Raw genomic sequence first — 15186 nt, forward strand, 5'->3', positions numbered from 1 at the left:
CTCAGACCATGGCAAATGCCAGTGCAAAAGAGAAAGATTTTTAGATGTTATTTTAAAACAGAGAAAATATCTCTTTATTGTGGAAAGGTTGGTAATTCCACTTTTTTATTTATTTAGTAACTGCATCAGTAAAAGTAAGGGCCCCTCCCAGGTTACTGTAATCACATGTAAAATGAGGAGCAGCTAATAAGCTGACATTAGAGATCAGGCCTCAGGGAGGTAGGATGGAGAAAAAAAAAAGGGGGCCTGTAGAAACAAATAAAACTTTAAAATTAATTCTAAAATATATACGCAGGAAGTTGAGGGAAACTAAAATGTTTTCCTATTTACAGTATGTGTGGTGGATGACAGACTTACAGCCTAATTTTCTATGCACTGTAGCTAAGCAGTGGACGAACTACTTACTTCTACATAAAGCACATTACAGCAATCTAGCCCAGTGGTGACAAAGGCTAGATCGGCATCTCAAAGTACTTCCTAGGGCAAATTGGCTTTATTCTGGCCAGCTGCCTCAACTGATAAAAGCTTGATCTGCCCCGATCTGAATGTCAAATTTAAGATCTGCTTTCATTTTAACTCTGAATTTTGTTGCGGTTGAGTTAGTCTAATGACACAAGGAACCTATATCTACAGGGGCAATCTCAGCTGTGCTGCTAAAAAAAAAACAGCATTTCTCTCTTGCTCTTGTTGAAAAGATTAAAGTCTTTAAGGTGCTTTTGTAATGATGTAACAGAATACATTTTTTATTTTTGCATATGACTACCATTTGGGTAACAGTGGAATGACATCCTTTGGTATGCTAACTGAACCTTATAATCTCTTCACAGTATTGCGCACCATGTTGAAAAAAATTCACAGCGATTTGTTGTTGTGACTCTTTCCTCTTGACTAATTTCTTTAACAACTGTTTCAACACATTGAGTAAAAATGTGTTGCAGTTGTGCTACTCTCACTTAAGTAAGATTTTTTTAGTACTCTACCCACTGTAATCCAATAACAATTTTATTGGGATTTTAAACCTCAAACAACACCAGGCAAATGCTTCGTGCAAGTTGATGAAGATTAATAGTTGAAACTGAAAGTAAAACTGACAATTCAAATATTTCTTGATTAATTCAATAAATATTTCTTGATTAATTAAAAAAATGATTACTTGATCTATAACTACATTTCATTCAAGATGGTCGGCTGATTCTTACACATTACAAAAAATCAAATCACATGCTTTACATAATCACATAATTCAGCAAAACAGTGTAATGTAGCTGCAAAAAGTGACCCACATATTTAAAAAATTTTGTTTCTTATGTTTACACTCATGTACCACACATGCATCAACACGCCAGTATACATGGCAGGACAGAAATTAGTGTGATGGCAGCTTTATAGACTACTTAAACCTTCAGTTGTGTTCTTTTGAAATTCCAAAGTTGTTGATAAAACATTTTTGGCTCAAAATCAGTTGTTGCTCCTCACTAAGTGGACACCTCATGGATTCCTTTCTCAACAGCCCTCCACATAACATTTACACACAAGACGTTTTCCTGCACAGCTGGAAAAGTAATTAATACTGAAGCATATCTCCAGACACTTGATGATAACAACTTCGTTCTATGCAAGCCTCCCTGCTTTGCAGAAAGCAGGAAATGTAATCACTGAGCAGATTCTGGCTCATAAATAAGTGCTCTTGGATAGTGAGTGAGGTGAATTTGAGGTGTGTGTAAGTATACTTTCAGGACGTCCTTGCCAAAGGTTTGTTTTGTGTAACCCAAACAGATTCTTATCTTTTACATAGATGAAAAATGTTTTATTCAGACTTGTGCATGTTGCATTTAAGAGCTTGTTTGGAAGGACATGTTTAGTGTGGAAGTCCCCTCTGCACTGAAAAACAACTAAAGTGCTCACTGACTACCTTATGTATACTCAGAGGGGATTGTTTGAAATGAATCACATGAAGGAGAGGATTGGACATGTATACAAGATAAAATATAATTACTCTATCACCTAAATATTTTGCTGAGAGCTAAATAAATACCGTGGATAGGAAATGAATCCTGCCTATAACTTTGGAGGCTCAAAAGAAAGAAAAATATCTCATGAATCAAATGCTGATACCCACCAGTGATGCCTAGAAATTAGGCTGAACATGCCAAATGGGAACAATGTGCTGCCATAACAGAAACTACCCAGGTTTAAGGAGGAAAAATGTATCTTTCATAAAAAGTGGAAAATCTGCTTGTGTAAATATGGAAAATCCAATGATCTGGTCTTTTTCCCCCAGCAGGATTAAAGTTGGGATTCAATGCATGATGACGACAAGCCACCAGTATAACAGCTGTTGCATATTACTGTTTCTAAATCCATCTGGATATCAGTACATAATTTTCTGTCATCTCAGGATGTGCTTATGTTGAATTGCAATTATACGAGTTGGCGAAATGAAATAAAAAGATCTAAACAGACAGTCAGCTATCTGGACAGTGTCCAATGCTACAGCATGCTGTCTCCGTGAGTCTAAACCACGTCTAACCTTCAACTCTGGGCTCGCAGTTTAAACATAGTTTACAGGACAGATGCAGCTCATGCCAGAACACAGCCTGAGCAGTTTTGGTTTGTTTGTAGTGTTTATCAGCCAGTGACAGAGTATGTTTATATTTATCGTTCCAGTGGACCTCCATGACCCTGTAAGTCCAGGCTCACCCCTCCATCACCACCTCTCTCATCCATGCTTTGCAGTCTCCAATTTAGAATAATCCAGTTTTTGCTTTTTTTGCAGGGCTGATTATTTCAGTACAAGTGTAGCTCTGTACGGCTTGTGCTGGTATGTAATTAGGTTTTTTAAATTAGCAGATTTGCATCAAAACACTTCTATATTTTCATGGATGTTAGAATTTATTACAGAGCCAGGGAAAAAAAAGATGATTTGTGGAAAAAACGGGGTGAAATGAGACGAATAGATTTTGATTTTTGTGACTGATACAGATTTCAAGTTTTGCTTTCAGGTCTCTCCTGTTGATTCTGATTTTGACCAGATTTTCTGCTTGTTTTTACTGAAAGAGAAAATGTATCTTGCAGGCACCAAATATTAACATTTTTTATGAAAAAAGTACTTAATTTGTTCATATTTAGACCCATGTGAAAGTTCTAGATTTACTGATAAATGCAGAAAGATAGGAAGAAGTGACAGGAACTTGACCTACCACTTACAGTTTGTTCAATATTAGATTGGTGCATCAATAATAATACATTTAAAACACCAAAAGTTAATTAAGTGTGTACTTTGTGTGTGATTGTATCTCTTCTTACCAAGCGATCTGGTTTAATTGATGTTTTGCAGACAAAATTACAATGGCACAGTGTATCTGTCAATATACATATATTATACAATGTTTGTCAACATCTTCACTTGAGGTTCAACTCTCTCTGTTATCTCCTACCCATCTCTGGCCCTCTGAAGGAACGACAAGGATTTTTATTATTATTTTATTAGCTTTCTATTACATATAAAATAGCATTTGAAGTACCTTAGTGTAAAATAATAGAGAAAATCAACATTAAGAGAGAAAAGCACCACTTTTTTATGTATAATTTGAGTATGTGATCTGTGGCTTAGAAGCAATGACTATTCATGTAACTGAGTAAAAACAGAGATAAATAGAAGAAAGGATTCAGTATTCCCTGGTGTACCTTTAAAATGATTGTTTTATGTTAGAATTTGGCATTTCAAACACATGCACTCACTGGCCTCTTTTTTTAGGAAAGTGGTTCAATTAGTTGTTAGCAGTTTTAGTGAATCAACCAATGCAGCAGCAAATCAATGTCTTGAAGCTTCTAGACATGATGAAGACAAACTACTGAAACTCAGCAAAAGTGTCTGGATGGATGGGGAAGACAGGAGATTTACGTCACGTTGATTGTGACATGGTTGTTGGTGCCAGATGGGTTGCTGCTGATCTCATGGAATTTTTTACACACAACTATCGCTCAAGTTTACAGAAAATGGCTGAAAAAGAGAGCATCTTCAGTGTTGTGCAGTGAAAAATAGCCTTTTGCTGTCAGAAGAATGACAGCAAACTTGTTCGAGATGAAAGAAGTTCAACAGTCGCTCAAATAACTACTCTTTATAACCAAAGTATGCATAAAACCTTCTACGAATGCACAATATGTTGAACCTTGACGCAGATGGGCTACATTAGCAGAAGACCACACCAGATGCCACTCTCGTCATATTGATACAGCAAACTGAGGCTAGTAATTCAGATATTCTCACAAAAATTGTGCAGTGATAGATTGAAAAACTTTGCCTATTTGGGTGAATCTCTGCAGGGGTGACATTTAGATTGTAGGGCTGGAATTTGGTGTAAAGAACATGAAAGCATGGATCTATAAGATCTTGTACAAAGAGTTCAGGCTGGTGAAGGTGGCATAGTGTTGTGTGGGATATTTTTCTGTTTTTGAACTTCATAATGAGTTCAATGTAGCCAAAAGACCTCCACGACAAATAGATTTTTATATAGTAGAGCATCTTCAGAAAGTAGGGTAAAAGGAGATTAGAACTAAAGATGTACAGTATAGTCGACAAATCTGTTGCATCTGTTTGATGGTATAATGCCAATATGGATCTGAATCAATGAAAAATGTTTCCAATACGTTATTGAATCTGTCTCAAAGAGTCAAAGCAGTTCTAAAGGCAGAAGGGTTTCCAACCCAGTACAAGCAAGGTGTACTTTACTAAAGTGGCCAGTGAATAGATATATTTGATCCAGGTGGTATAATGCAATATCAAGTCCTTCCTTTAAGGTCAGTAAAGTTGAGCAAAATACCTGCTTGATAAGTTAGTGCATACTGACACTTAAGCGAAGCTTGGCAACTGATAGAGGAGCGCGCACTCAGTTTGATAGCAGGAATGTAGCAGTCTTGGCCAGTGCTGCTGGGAGGGGAGACCACTGATGCACTGAATATTCTCTTGTCATTTAATCAAAGAGACTCATTGATTTATGGTGCCCAGGTATACTCCGACTCTTCATCTACATCTGCACTTTGTTTGTGCATGCCAGGCTCAGTAGGCATTCTCCCACCCACCGCAAGCAGCTGTAGCACTCGCCTAACCCACATCAGTGCTCTTGTTTCCCCACGCTGTGGATGGTTCTTATTAGCTCCCCTCCCACCTACCCAGTCCCTGCTATTCACCGCCTGCTTTGACTCACCAGACCAGGCCTCAGCACTGCTATTGGATACTGTGAAAGGGATGAGTAGCTGAAACAGAGCCAAGTAATAGCCTGACAAGGCTGCTTTCTTGGGTGTCTGATATGAGGTTACCTCAGTCTATTCAATGAATCTACTCAGCATGCTTCTAACATCACTACACATAGCGATACTAAGCTCTAAGTTTATAAGAGGTTCCCTCAAAGGTGTCTGCTGATCCTTCTTTGAAGGCAGTCAGTCTGACACGTCTGCTTTGTGTTCATGGCTGAAACAAGTCAAGTTTGTTTACTTGATTAGAGATTTACTATTTTAAAATATAAGTCCAAAAAAAACCAACTTTAACATCTGTATAGCAGCGCTAGGGAACCAGATTTAAACCCAATAAAAGGTTAGATGTAAAGTAATAAGGTATTAACTTTTTAATATATTCAAGGGATTTAGTAGAGTAATTTATCTTTAGCATAGTCAAAATCTTTATTCCACTAGATAAATATTTGCTGTCTACCTTGAAAAAATATGTGGCTGTTTGTTATGCTGTTTGACCTTTGAAAAACAAAAAGGTTAATGTCTAGAGCAGAAGCGTCTCAGAGGGAACATCTGTCATTCCAGGTGGTCAGGGGTTAACGCCACATCAGCAATACACTTAACATATCCAGTTGAGTTTTTGTCATATTTATCTTTAAAAGCATTTTTAAAGTCTCCATTACAATAATCCTTCATTTTGCTGGGTAGCAGTCCTGCAGTCTTTTTTTTTTTTCCAAATTTTCTTTTGGTGTACTTTTCAACATAAAATCAACAAATAAAACTGTCTTTGCTGTGTAACTCAACACATTTTCTTTTTATAAGTCTGGTGTTATCGGTTTATGTTGTTGGATCATGACTTATGTCAAATGTAAACTGACTTGATGTTCACCAGAATAGTTTAGAAAGATTTTATGTTGCAGTTATCTGGATTCTTTCATTCTTCCATCTTGAATAATCTGGTCCATGTTAGTAGATATCCCATAACACTGAGAGGTTTTTAGTGCATTTGCACGCATGCATCCACTGTTTTCATGCTGCAGAATATTTTGTTGTCACTGTCGTAGGAGTGTGATTTTTATCAAACTGCATTCACAATTTTAAACCTAAAAAAACTAGTATTGCATGTCTGCTTGAATTTGTGCACCCCTCTCCACAGAGATCTACTAGCTTTACCTTTTATATCTTTTCTCTCTGCTCACTTAGCTTTTTTACGATTCTCTTTTTCCTTAAAAGGTAAGATGCCTAATAACTTCCAGATGCAAGGTCCTGATGAGAAACAGACTCTAGAGTTTTAGAAGAAAGCCTAATGAAAGCTTAAAAAACGCAGACCACCTAACTTTCAGCAACCTGAACTTTGTGATACATCCTAAATTACAAAGAATGCCAAGATGTATTATAAAACTATTATGATTTAAGATATGGATACTGGTTTTGCTGTGCCTGACTTCTTTCTCCTTATTGAAATTCAATTTTGCAACTTTCCAAATCTTCTATATTTTCACAGTGAGTTTGAGACTCGTGCCTTAGAGATTGTAGACCTTTACTGTAACTCCAAACTCCAAATGATTTTCCAAGTCTACCATGTTCCAGAGTGCAACATCTCAAGCAGACAAAACCAAGATACTTTACTTTACTCCATCCTCCTTCCTGCTATTTGCTGAAAGTTGTACTATATCACAGACAGAATAAACCACACACATGCCTCAACAACTTTTTAAATAACTTATGCCCATGTGCTGTCTCTGACTTAACTTTGAAATACCTTACTGATACATAAACTGGATAACATCATCCATAGCAAAGAGTGTCATTGTTTGTGCGATCTGTGAAACAAGACATGGTGTACTCACCGATATGGAAAAGATGTGATTCACAGATGTGAAAGACTTTTACAGACTTTCACATCTGTAAAAGTCTCATGTTCTGACATGTTGTATGAAATATTTTCAGACAGTAGCTAACTTTGAGTCTTCTTTCTTTAACAACAACTTCATCACTGACGATTTTTGTTGTCAGAACAACTTAATGTCGCTTACATAATGTGCATCAATCAGAAAAAAAATCCAATGTTTGAGTTTCCGACCAGCCAGACTCTGGCAGAAAATTGCGCAGTTCTGTGGTGGCACAGTTCCAGTACATTTACGAATATATTTCCAGGAATATTTTTTGAAAAACCCTCATCTTCACAGGGAATTTTGCTATTCTAGAGTTATATAAGACTACAAAAAAGTACATTTTTGCCTTTTTACCATGTCCTAAAATTAGTTAGATCTGACCTCAAGTTTATGAAAACCACACACCACAAATTTAAGTTGTAACACAAAACTTGTAAAGAAACTAAATTACTAAATAGATACTTACAAAATTAGAAAACCCAAGCATTTGAAGCATATCGTTTTACCTTGATAGTATAGACGAGATCTTAAAGGTGGCAAGGCATTAGGGGTTTTACGTCCAGTAGTAGTGAAGAGGAATGTCTTTGACAACTTAAAAGTTCTTCAACACACTGACCTGAACTCTGTCTGAGGTAAGAAATACAGAAACACTGTTATGATGTTTCTGTTTATTTTTTCCAGCAGTGTGCTGGTTACAGAGAGCGATGTATGACAGGGAAGAGCTGGAAATGTAATACTTTCCCAAGTGAGCAATCCAGCTGCAAGTTGCTATATATTGCCTCCCTTTTGTTCCTCTGCCAAACTTTTGGACTGAGCACCATTCTAACCTGCTATCCTTAGTCCATTTCTTCATAAATGCATCACTTATTGTACAGAAAGATGAAACGTCCCAGTTCAGGGGTCCATTGTTTACTTCATATTAAAACATTTTTCCTTCTGTTGTCAGGAGGTAGCCTCATTTATTCTGGAGGACAGCTGATAGAATCCAGTTCCAAGGACTATAGGAATTGCTGCAATAAAAAGTAGTTATTGCTTTGCACAGCTTTTCTGTAGGCAGCCAAATATTACTCTGTCTAACAAATCACCTACTTTGTTTCAAGATGTGAACATTTAGCAACAAATATTAAATGTTGTCATGTTTACCCTGCAGCATGTGCATCATATTTTATTAGTGTTCATCTGCAGTTCATTTCTGGTTAAATCATTACTTGAACCCAGTTTCACAGTGAAAGACAGATTTGGAGGATGCGATTTGGCAACTGGTACATGTTTTAAAAATCTGTGTGATTAAGATAGTTATTGACTTTGACAGTTATACTGTGCTTCATGGGGATACCCTAATTCACCCAAATGCACATATGGACGGAGAATTAACTTGTTAAATCTGGAATAGATTGTTTATGTTCCAGTCATGCAGAGCTGCTGATGTTTTTGCATTTTGCAATATTTAATTTGTACCAGTACTCCTGTGCTTACATCGATTTTGAGCCTTTTACAACATAACTTATTTTGAAGTATATTGCTCTTAAATAGATAGTTTTAGAGACTTATTTTTCAGTGTTTGCCTTTAATAGCATTTGCCTGGCATGCCTTGCAAGAGAGGTCTACTATTTTTTAATGAAAATCAGTGAAGTGTAAGCGTGCTGCTGTGTTTCAGTACACTGACCCCATGTTTGGCCCTCTGAACCTCAGTTTAGGTCAACATTTAGCCTCTTCCAACACATGCAAATGATAAGGTGTCTTAGACAGTTGACTGTGTCCTGGTTCCATGAAATTCACTCTGGATATTTATGGTCCCCAGGGGTAAATCCTGCTGTTTTCCATTATTCCTGCCCTTCCTATGAACTGTTGTTTCAACAGGTTCCTAACCTATTTAAAGCCAGACTACTACTAAAACAAAACAAATTTAGTAAGGTTTGAAAAGTAGTAATAACAATAACAATTTGTTTTAGGAACTTTTATCTGAACACTTTTATCTGATGTTGCATTAAAAAACACGCCACAGGACTGTGTTGTAATACCCCGAGGTTTTCTGTTCTGACTTTCAGTTCAGTTAATTTATGTGGCACTATTTCACAAAAATGTCAACTCAATGAATAATTCAGATCAATCCGGTTAATTCCAATACACTCCTATTATATAATCAGACATGGTTCAAAGTAGACAGACATTTCAGAGTCCATTTTGACTCATATGGTCTTGGAACCAACTGAAACTTTTCCACTTCTTGAGAACATCCTGATCCGATGACACACAGTCCAGTTTAATCCAACTTAAGAACTTACTTAATGAATTGTGCAAGTTAAATATAACTTTGGCAGATTGTTTTTCTTTCCATCTCGGGCATATGACTGTGCTGCTTTCACCTCAAGTTTACATACAACTTCAAATCCCTCCCACAGTATATAGCACAGCTTTAGTTATTGACGAGAGGTTTTAGCCAACTATTGAAATCTGTTTTCAAGTCAAACCTCTTTGAATGTATACTTTACAGAGCTGGTAGTGGATGAAATGACAAAAATATTTCAATTTTAATTACCTAAACATTCAAATTTAAGTTACAAGATAGTTTCAAGACTGAAACTCATTTGCAGCTCTGTGAAGAAAAGTAAATTTCTGTGGATGCATTCCTTATGATAGGGCTTGTTGCTTCCCTGAATCACTGGGTTTGTAGTTTTTATCACAACAAAATTACACCTAAATTTCTCAGCTATAGCTCTTTATTACAGAGCAAGTGAATGCCTCTTGTCATCTCTAAAGCAAAATCCACTTATGGCTTACTAAATTTTAAGACTTGGTAAGAAAAGTCTGGACCCATTTAGGACTTTTATGGACTAACCCTTAAGATTACTATGACTTATTAAGACATGTAGTAATCCTGACCACAATATGTTAAAATTTAATGACTATTTATCTATGTAAGGGAGTCCAGCCAATTCCATTGAGTCACTAACATTTCAGCAATCTCTTATCCTAAGCAAGCATGAAGTAATAGTGGAAAGGGACAATTTCCTCTTTAACAGAGAGAGTCAGAGACTAGCTGCTGCTATCACTGGGTGTGGAAACAACAGGAAGAAGACACGGAAAAAAACAGATGAGCTAGGCTTACAGTACTTTCCATGGACGGAAAATCAAGGAGTGCACAATGCACTTTGTCAGTTGCAGAAACTGCACAGTCAAACATGCAGAAGCGCCAGGCCAGTTCTATTTTCTATAGAAAGAGCACTTGGCAGTCATATTTGCAAAAAAAAGGACATAAATTTAATCACTCTGCTATTCTTGTGGAGACTGCCCTCTGTCAGCCTTCATAAGTTCATGTTTTATTCTATACATTGTTTAAAATTTAAGTCACATTGCAAGTTTTTTTGTTTTTTTTTCACAAAGTAGACCCAAACATCTCAGGGCAAATTCGATGGCACACTCCTATGGCCTCTTCTGATGTAACCAACTAAATATTTCACATATGGTTGGTCTGAATCCAAACAATATTTCTTGAGCTTCAAATGTGTGTTATTTTGACATATTTGTCAACAGATGCGTGGGCTTCTTCCTTCCACCGGCACATTGCGGTCTCTGCCCGGCTCTTTCGTGTGGTGTTAAACATGTCCCAAACATTCTGACCTACGTATCTCCTCTGTTTTAGCAAGTAGTGAAAGAGGCCTTGGGGGTAGAGGGTGGGAGGTACTGGGCTGATTTTCTTCACATCTGCTTTTCTCTGAAGTGATGCCAGGACAATAGACAGGGAGGAGAATGCATGGCTTCACACCACAGCTGTGACAGCTCAAAGCATCTCTCACTCCAGATTTCTACAAGTCACCCATTCGTTTGATTTTATTGAACCCACACCTTCCTCTTTGTTCATGCTGTCTTTTAATGAGCTACGTGTCGTGTCACCAGTCTTTCCATGTTGATTAGTCTTGGACTGCATTGGTCCTGCTGTTACAGGGGTTTGAGATTGCAACCTCACAGAAGTTGCTTCTTCACTAGTTACATGTATTTTAAAATCAATCAACTACAATCGATTACAATTTTTTACCAAATTGCATTAAATAAGTTTTTGAAACAAGGAGAGGAGCACATGTTTTTGCACCTTGCCTCTGCATCTCCACTGCACTCATTGGATATGTGCATGTTAAGCTCCACAGATGTGAATGGTAATTTCTCAGTTGGCAGACATTTACACGTCGACTCCGTCATTTGCAGCCTGTTTGGATTGGCAGTGGCACTGTCCTGATTGGCTGGTTTCAATGAGGGCTTCGTGTCATGGATTTGTTTGACTGGGCGCTCTAAAACACAGGGAGCATGATTAAAAATTACATTGGCTTTATTTTACCTCTCAGTGGATTCAGCTTTGCATCATTCATTTTGCAGATTTTTACTAACTTTTTTTTTTTCACACACAGTAGCTGCAAAAAAAGACAGACTAAGGAGTAACCAATTGAAATTTTTATGAAAAGGCAGAAAACACGACAGTCCAAGACTTTTAGAACCTGCCTTACCTTGTGGTAAGAACAGAAAAAAACCAACAGCCTTTAGATCTGCTTAGACACATATACTCTGTGCTGAAAGTCAGCTTCTTTTCATTGGACAGTCAATAAAAAAATCCTATCTGGGAAGTTTCTTGAATTTGATTGTAGCACCCCAGTTATCTCTAGATTTCCACAAACTTGACTTATGAAGGGAAAAGTCAAATGCTGCCTTTCCCCCACTGATAAGACAGCCCCCATCATGCCTCACTCACAGGCATGAAGTGTAGGGAGAATACTTCTGGCTGCTGCAGATGAGGTAAGGTTACTTCTGCTTTCAAACAATGAATCCAGTGAAAACAGACCTTGTGTAAAACCAATGAAGTGCACTGTCAAGGAAGTGTTAGGAATTTCTATTGGACATTGAAATAGTGTCTATATATCTATGTCCAGTTAAACACCAACGTTTATTTTGATAGTGGTTGTAGTCTTGGATATTAACAAAATAACTTCAGAAAGAAACTATCAGGAGTGAATTAGATATTTTTCTATGAAATTAATGTCTCTCTCTGATCTGCTCGAGGGAAGCATATTGAACAATGGAGCTGATTTCAACATCGAGGCTGTACGTAGACCTTGTTCTATGCAGAAACCAAATTTAGATGTTTGTTTAGACCACATTTAGATAAATGCAATACCAGAAAGTACAAAATTGCACATTTCCACCTACTGACCTCTTTATATTCCAAGAATAATGTTGAAAGTGTGGAAAAAGACATAACTTTTCAGGTTTGTCAAGCAAAAACCCAGAGAATAGTACAATAAAAACAAGCATATTTACACATTTGTATGGAAGTGGTGGATGGAAACAATGCGATTTTATCTAAAAATGCATTTTTAAGCTGTGAACAAACTGCTTTCTGGATATTATTTAGGATGGTGTTCAGTTTTCACAAAAGCAAACTGTGATTTTTTTCAGTATGAATCATCATTTCCACCCAGAACAAATACACACCGTATAGAGCTGCAGCACTTCTCAACCTTTGAAGTTAACTCGCCGAGATGCCGTCACAACATAGAGATGATATCGCTAAGGCGGGTGAAAATGGAGTTCAGTTATTATTTGTTAACAAAAAAGTGTGCCTTTGTGCAGCAATGACGATAAAACCTATTTACGTCCTGCAACTTGACAGCTGTCTTGTCAGGTAGCTTAACTAGTTAAGACAGGGATCCTGTGTTCAAACCTCTTTTCAACTTAAGAATTGTTTGAATGTCTTTCTTAGCATATCATGCTTACTTGCATATTTCTAACAAGCTTCACTTCAAGACTTCCTGAAATCCTGCTTCATCTGCTTAGATATTCTGACTCATCCGTATCATGTCGTCTGAAAAATTCTTAATGCCAAAGGCTTTTTCTTTTAAGCTGCACTCATCTCTCAGGATTTATGCTTTGTGGTTTGAGAAATTAAAATTCTTTTTTTTAAATTTGCTTGTGGTCTCTTGTGTGCTTTGAAAATAGATGCTGGCATTGCTTCCTAGAGAGACAACTTCTCAGTGTTTCAGTAAGATGACACTAATATGTTTCGTTTAAACTCTGAATAGAAGTGTGGCTCTGTGTCCCACTTAGTTTGTTAAATCTTTTTAGGAGTTCTTTCAGGTGTTAATATACCCCATTTAGATTATTCAGAAATTGATTGGGTTGATGAGGTGTGTTAACCTTTCTAATGTATACCTAAATTGGACAGGACATATAGACTAAAAAAGTTTACATTTTCTATTTTTTTTTCTGGACTACAAAATGCAAGAACTGGCCAACCTGAATGAATCATAAAAATATGTTGATAGATGTCCAGCATTTGGTGGGTGTATTTACCCCTTAATAATGGGTAACATAGGGAGCTTCTCATATCGCTCAGTGTTTTCTGTGACGAAGGACAAACTTATTCCAACACATTTTTGTAAAAAAAAAATAATAATAAAAAGTTATAAAACTTCTGGATTTTTTATTTCATTAAGATTCAGGCATCAATATTAAGATGCGAAGTGATTATAAATACTCCTCCCCACTTCAAACACACACACACAATTCCCAAAATGTAACAAAACATTGAAGTAGGCTGCAGCCTCCCTGCTTGTTAAAAAATGGAGTAGCCTTCTTGCATTGCGCTCAGTTTCCTCTCTCCTCGTGTGGTTTATTATTCTTCTCTTCGGTTTGCATCGCTGCCAGCTCTACAACTCTCTCACTCCTACACACCACTCACCCTCTGTTAGGAGTTACATTGAAGAGTGTGGGCCATGCTCTCTGCTCAGCCCCCGTCTGCCATCTGCTCAGGAAAGAGATGGAGGCTCAATGACTGTAGCCAAACTCATCACCTCGAATGAATGATTTCCAACTACTCACAGTCATTCCAACGCCGTCTTAAAAAAAAAAAAGAGTAAACGTTTGATGATAAGCACGGGTTGCCTTATTTTTCTTGGCAGTTCTCCTGATGAATGTGCCACTGGGAGCCGGAGCACCCGAGCACTTCTTCCCATTAATGTTTTCCTCAAAAGCTCCATTTATTAAACATGGAAGGAAGGTGGAATCTAATCAACTTGTGAGGTTTACCCCCAAAGTAATCTAGCGCCCACACTTGCTAACAATTACACCACTGATACCCAGGGGCCTGATCTGATTGTTCTGTTTACCTTTTGCTGTCCTGGGAGATCCTGCAGCAATTAAATGCACTTCCTGGCTGACGGTTTGTGAGTTGCTCTTACAAGACTACTGATTCCACCACTAGATGTGCAGCATGAATAAAACTACTCATAATGTAGAGCGACTTCTCATCGGCCAGCCGATCCTGTCACCAGACTGACACCACTCGTAAAGCAGGCTGTATATCCTGTTGGCAGCTTTCTCTGAGAGCCTGTGGAAGTCAACCAATATTCTGCCAAAATCTTTCTTTTTCTCAGAGTTAGATTCTGCCAAACGTCCTGTTTGGCTCAAATAAACACTAAACACTAAAGATGCTTTCTCCTGTTTTTTGATTGACCGTCCCACTAGCATCCCTTAAAAATGCTTTTAATATATTGCCACTTTAGTGTACCATTGTGCATTAATGTACAAATTTTAACATGCTGAGCAGCAATCTTTAACCACTGACATGTTTTTGTTACTGTAGGTGACTGCGACAGATGCGGATGGCGGCTCCTTTGGCTCGGTGTCATACTCCCTTGGCTCTGGCAGTAACAGCGCTGTTCCCTCTCATTTTACCATTGGCAAGCAGACGGGCCAGATCTGCATTAATGCCCCACTAGACAGGGATCAAGGGCCGGACAGTTTCGACTTCACTGTAACAGCGGTAGACGGGGTAAGCCACCATCCTTTGAAATTATGCTTAATATGAATCCTGCAAGCCACATTGTAACCCTATAAACACAGCATCCATGCTTTTTTTTTTTACTGATGGGAGAGCAGCAACAGAATCAGCAGTGTTAAAAAAATAAAATAAAATAAAAATAAATAAAATAAGTGAAAAAAAACCTCTGAAATCAAGTGCCAAGTAAAAAATAAAAGTATGAAAAGTTCTTCATGGTAGGTAGACTTGCTCAAC

The 15186-nt window shown here is 37.5% G+C and overlaps 1 protein-coding gene across 1 annotated transcript in view; it reads left to right on the forward strand.

Moving 5' to 3' along the window:
* The window catches only part of LOC116707721 (protocadherin-16-like), a 95353-nt gene that overhangs the window by 56015 nt on the left and 24152 nt on the right, over positions 1–15186 (forward strand). Inside the window, exon 3 of the mRNA XM_032545203.1 lies at positions 14755–14943. Coding sequence (XP_032401094.1) covers positions 14755–14943 — 189 coding nt within the window. The remainder of the gene's footprint in view (positions 1–14754; positions 14944–15186) is intronic.

Source organism: Xiphophorus hellerii, chromosome 18, assembly GCF_003331165.1.
Source record: "Xiphophorus hellerii strain 12219 chromosome 18, Xiphophorus_hellerii-4.1, whole genome shotgun sequence".
NCBI lineage: Eukaryota > Metazoa > Chordata > Actinopteri > Cyprinodontiformes > Poeciliidae > Xiphophorus > Xiphophorus hellerii.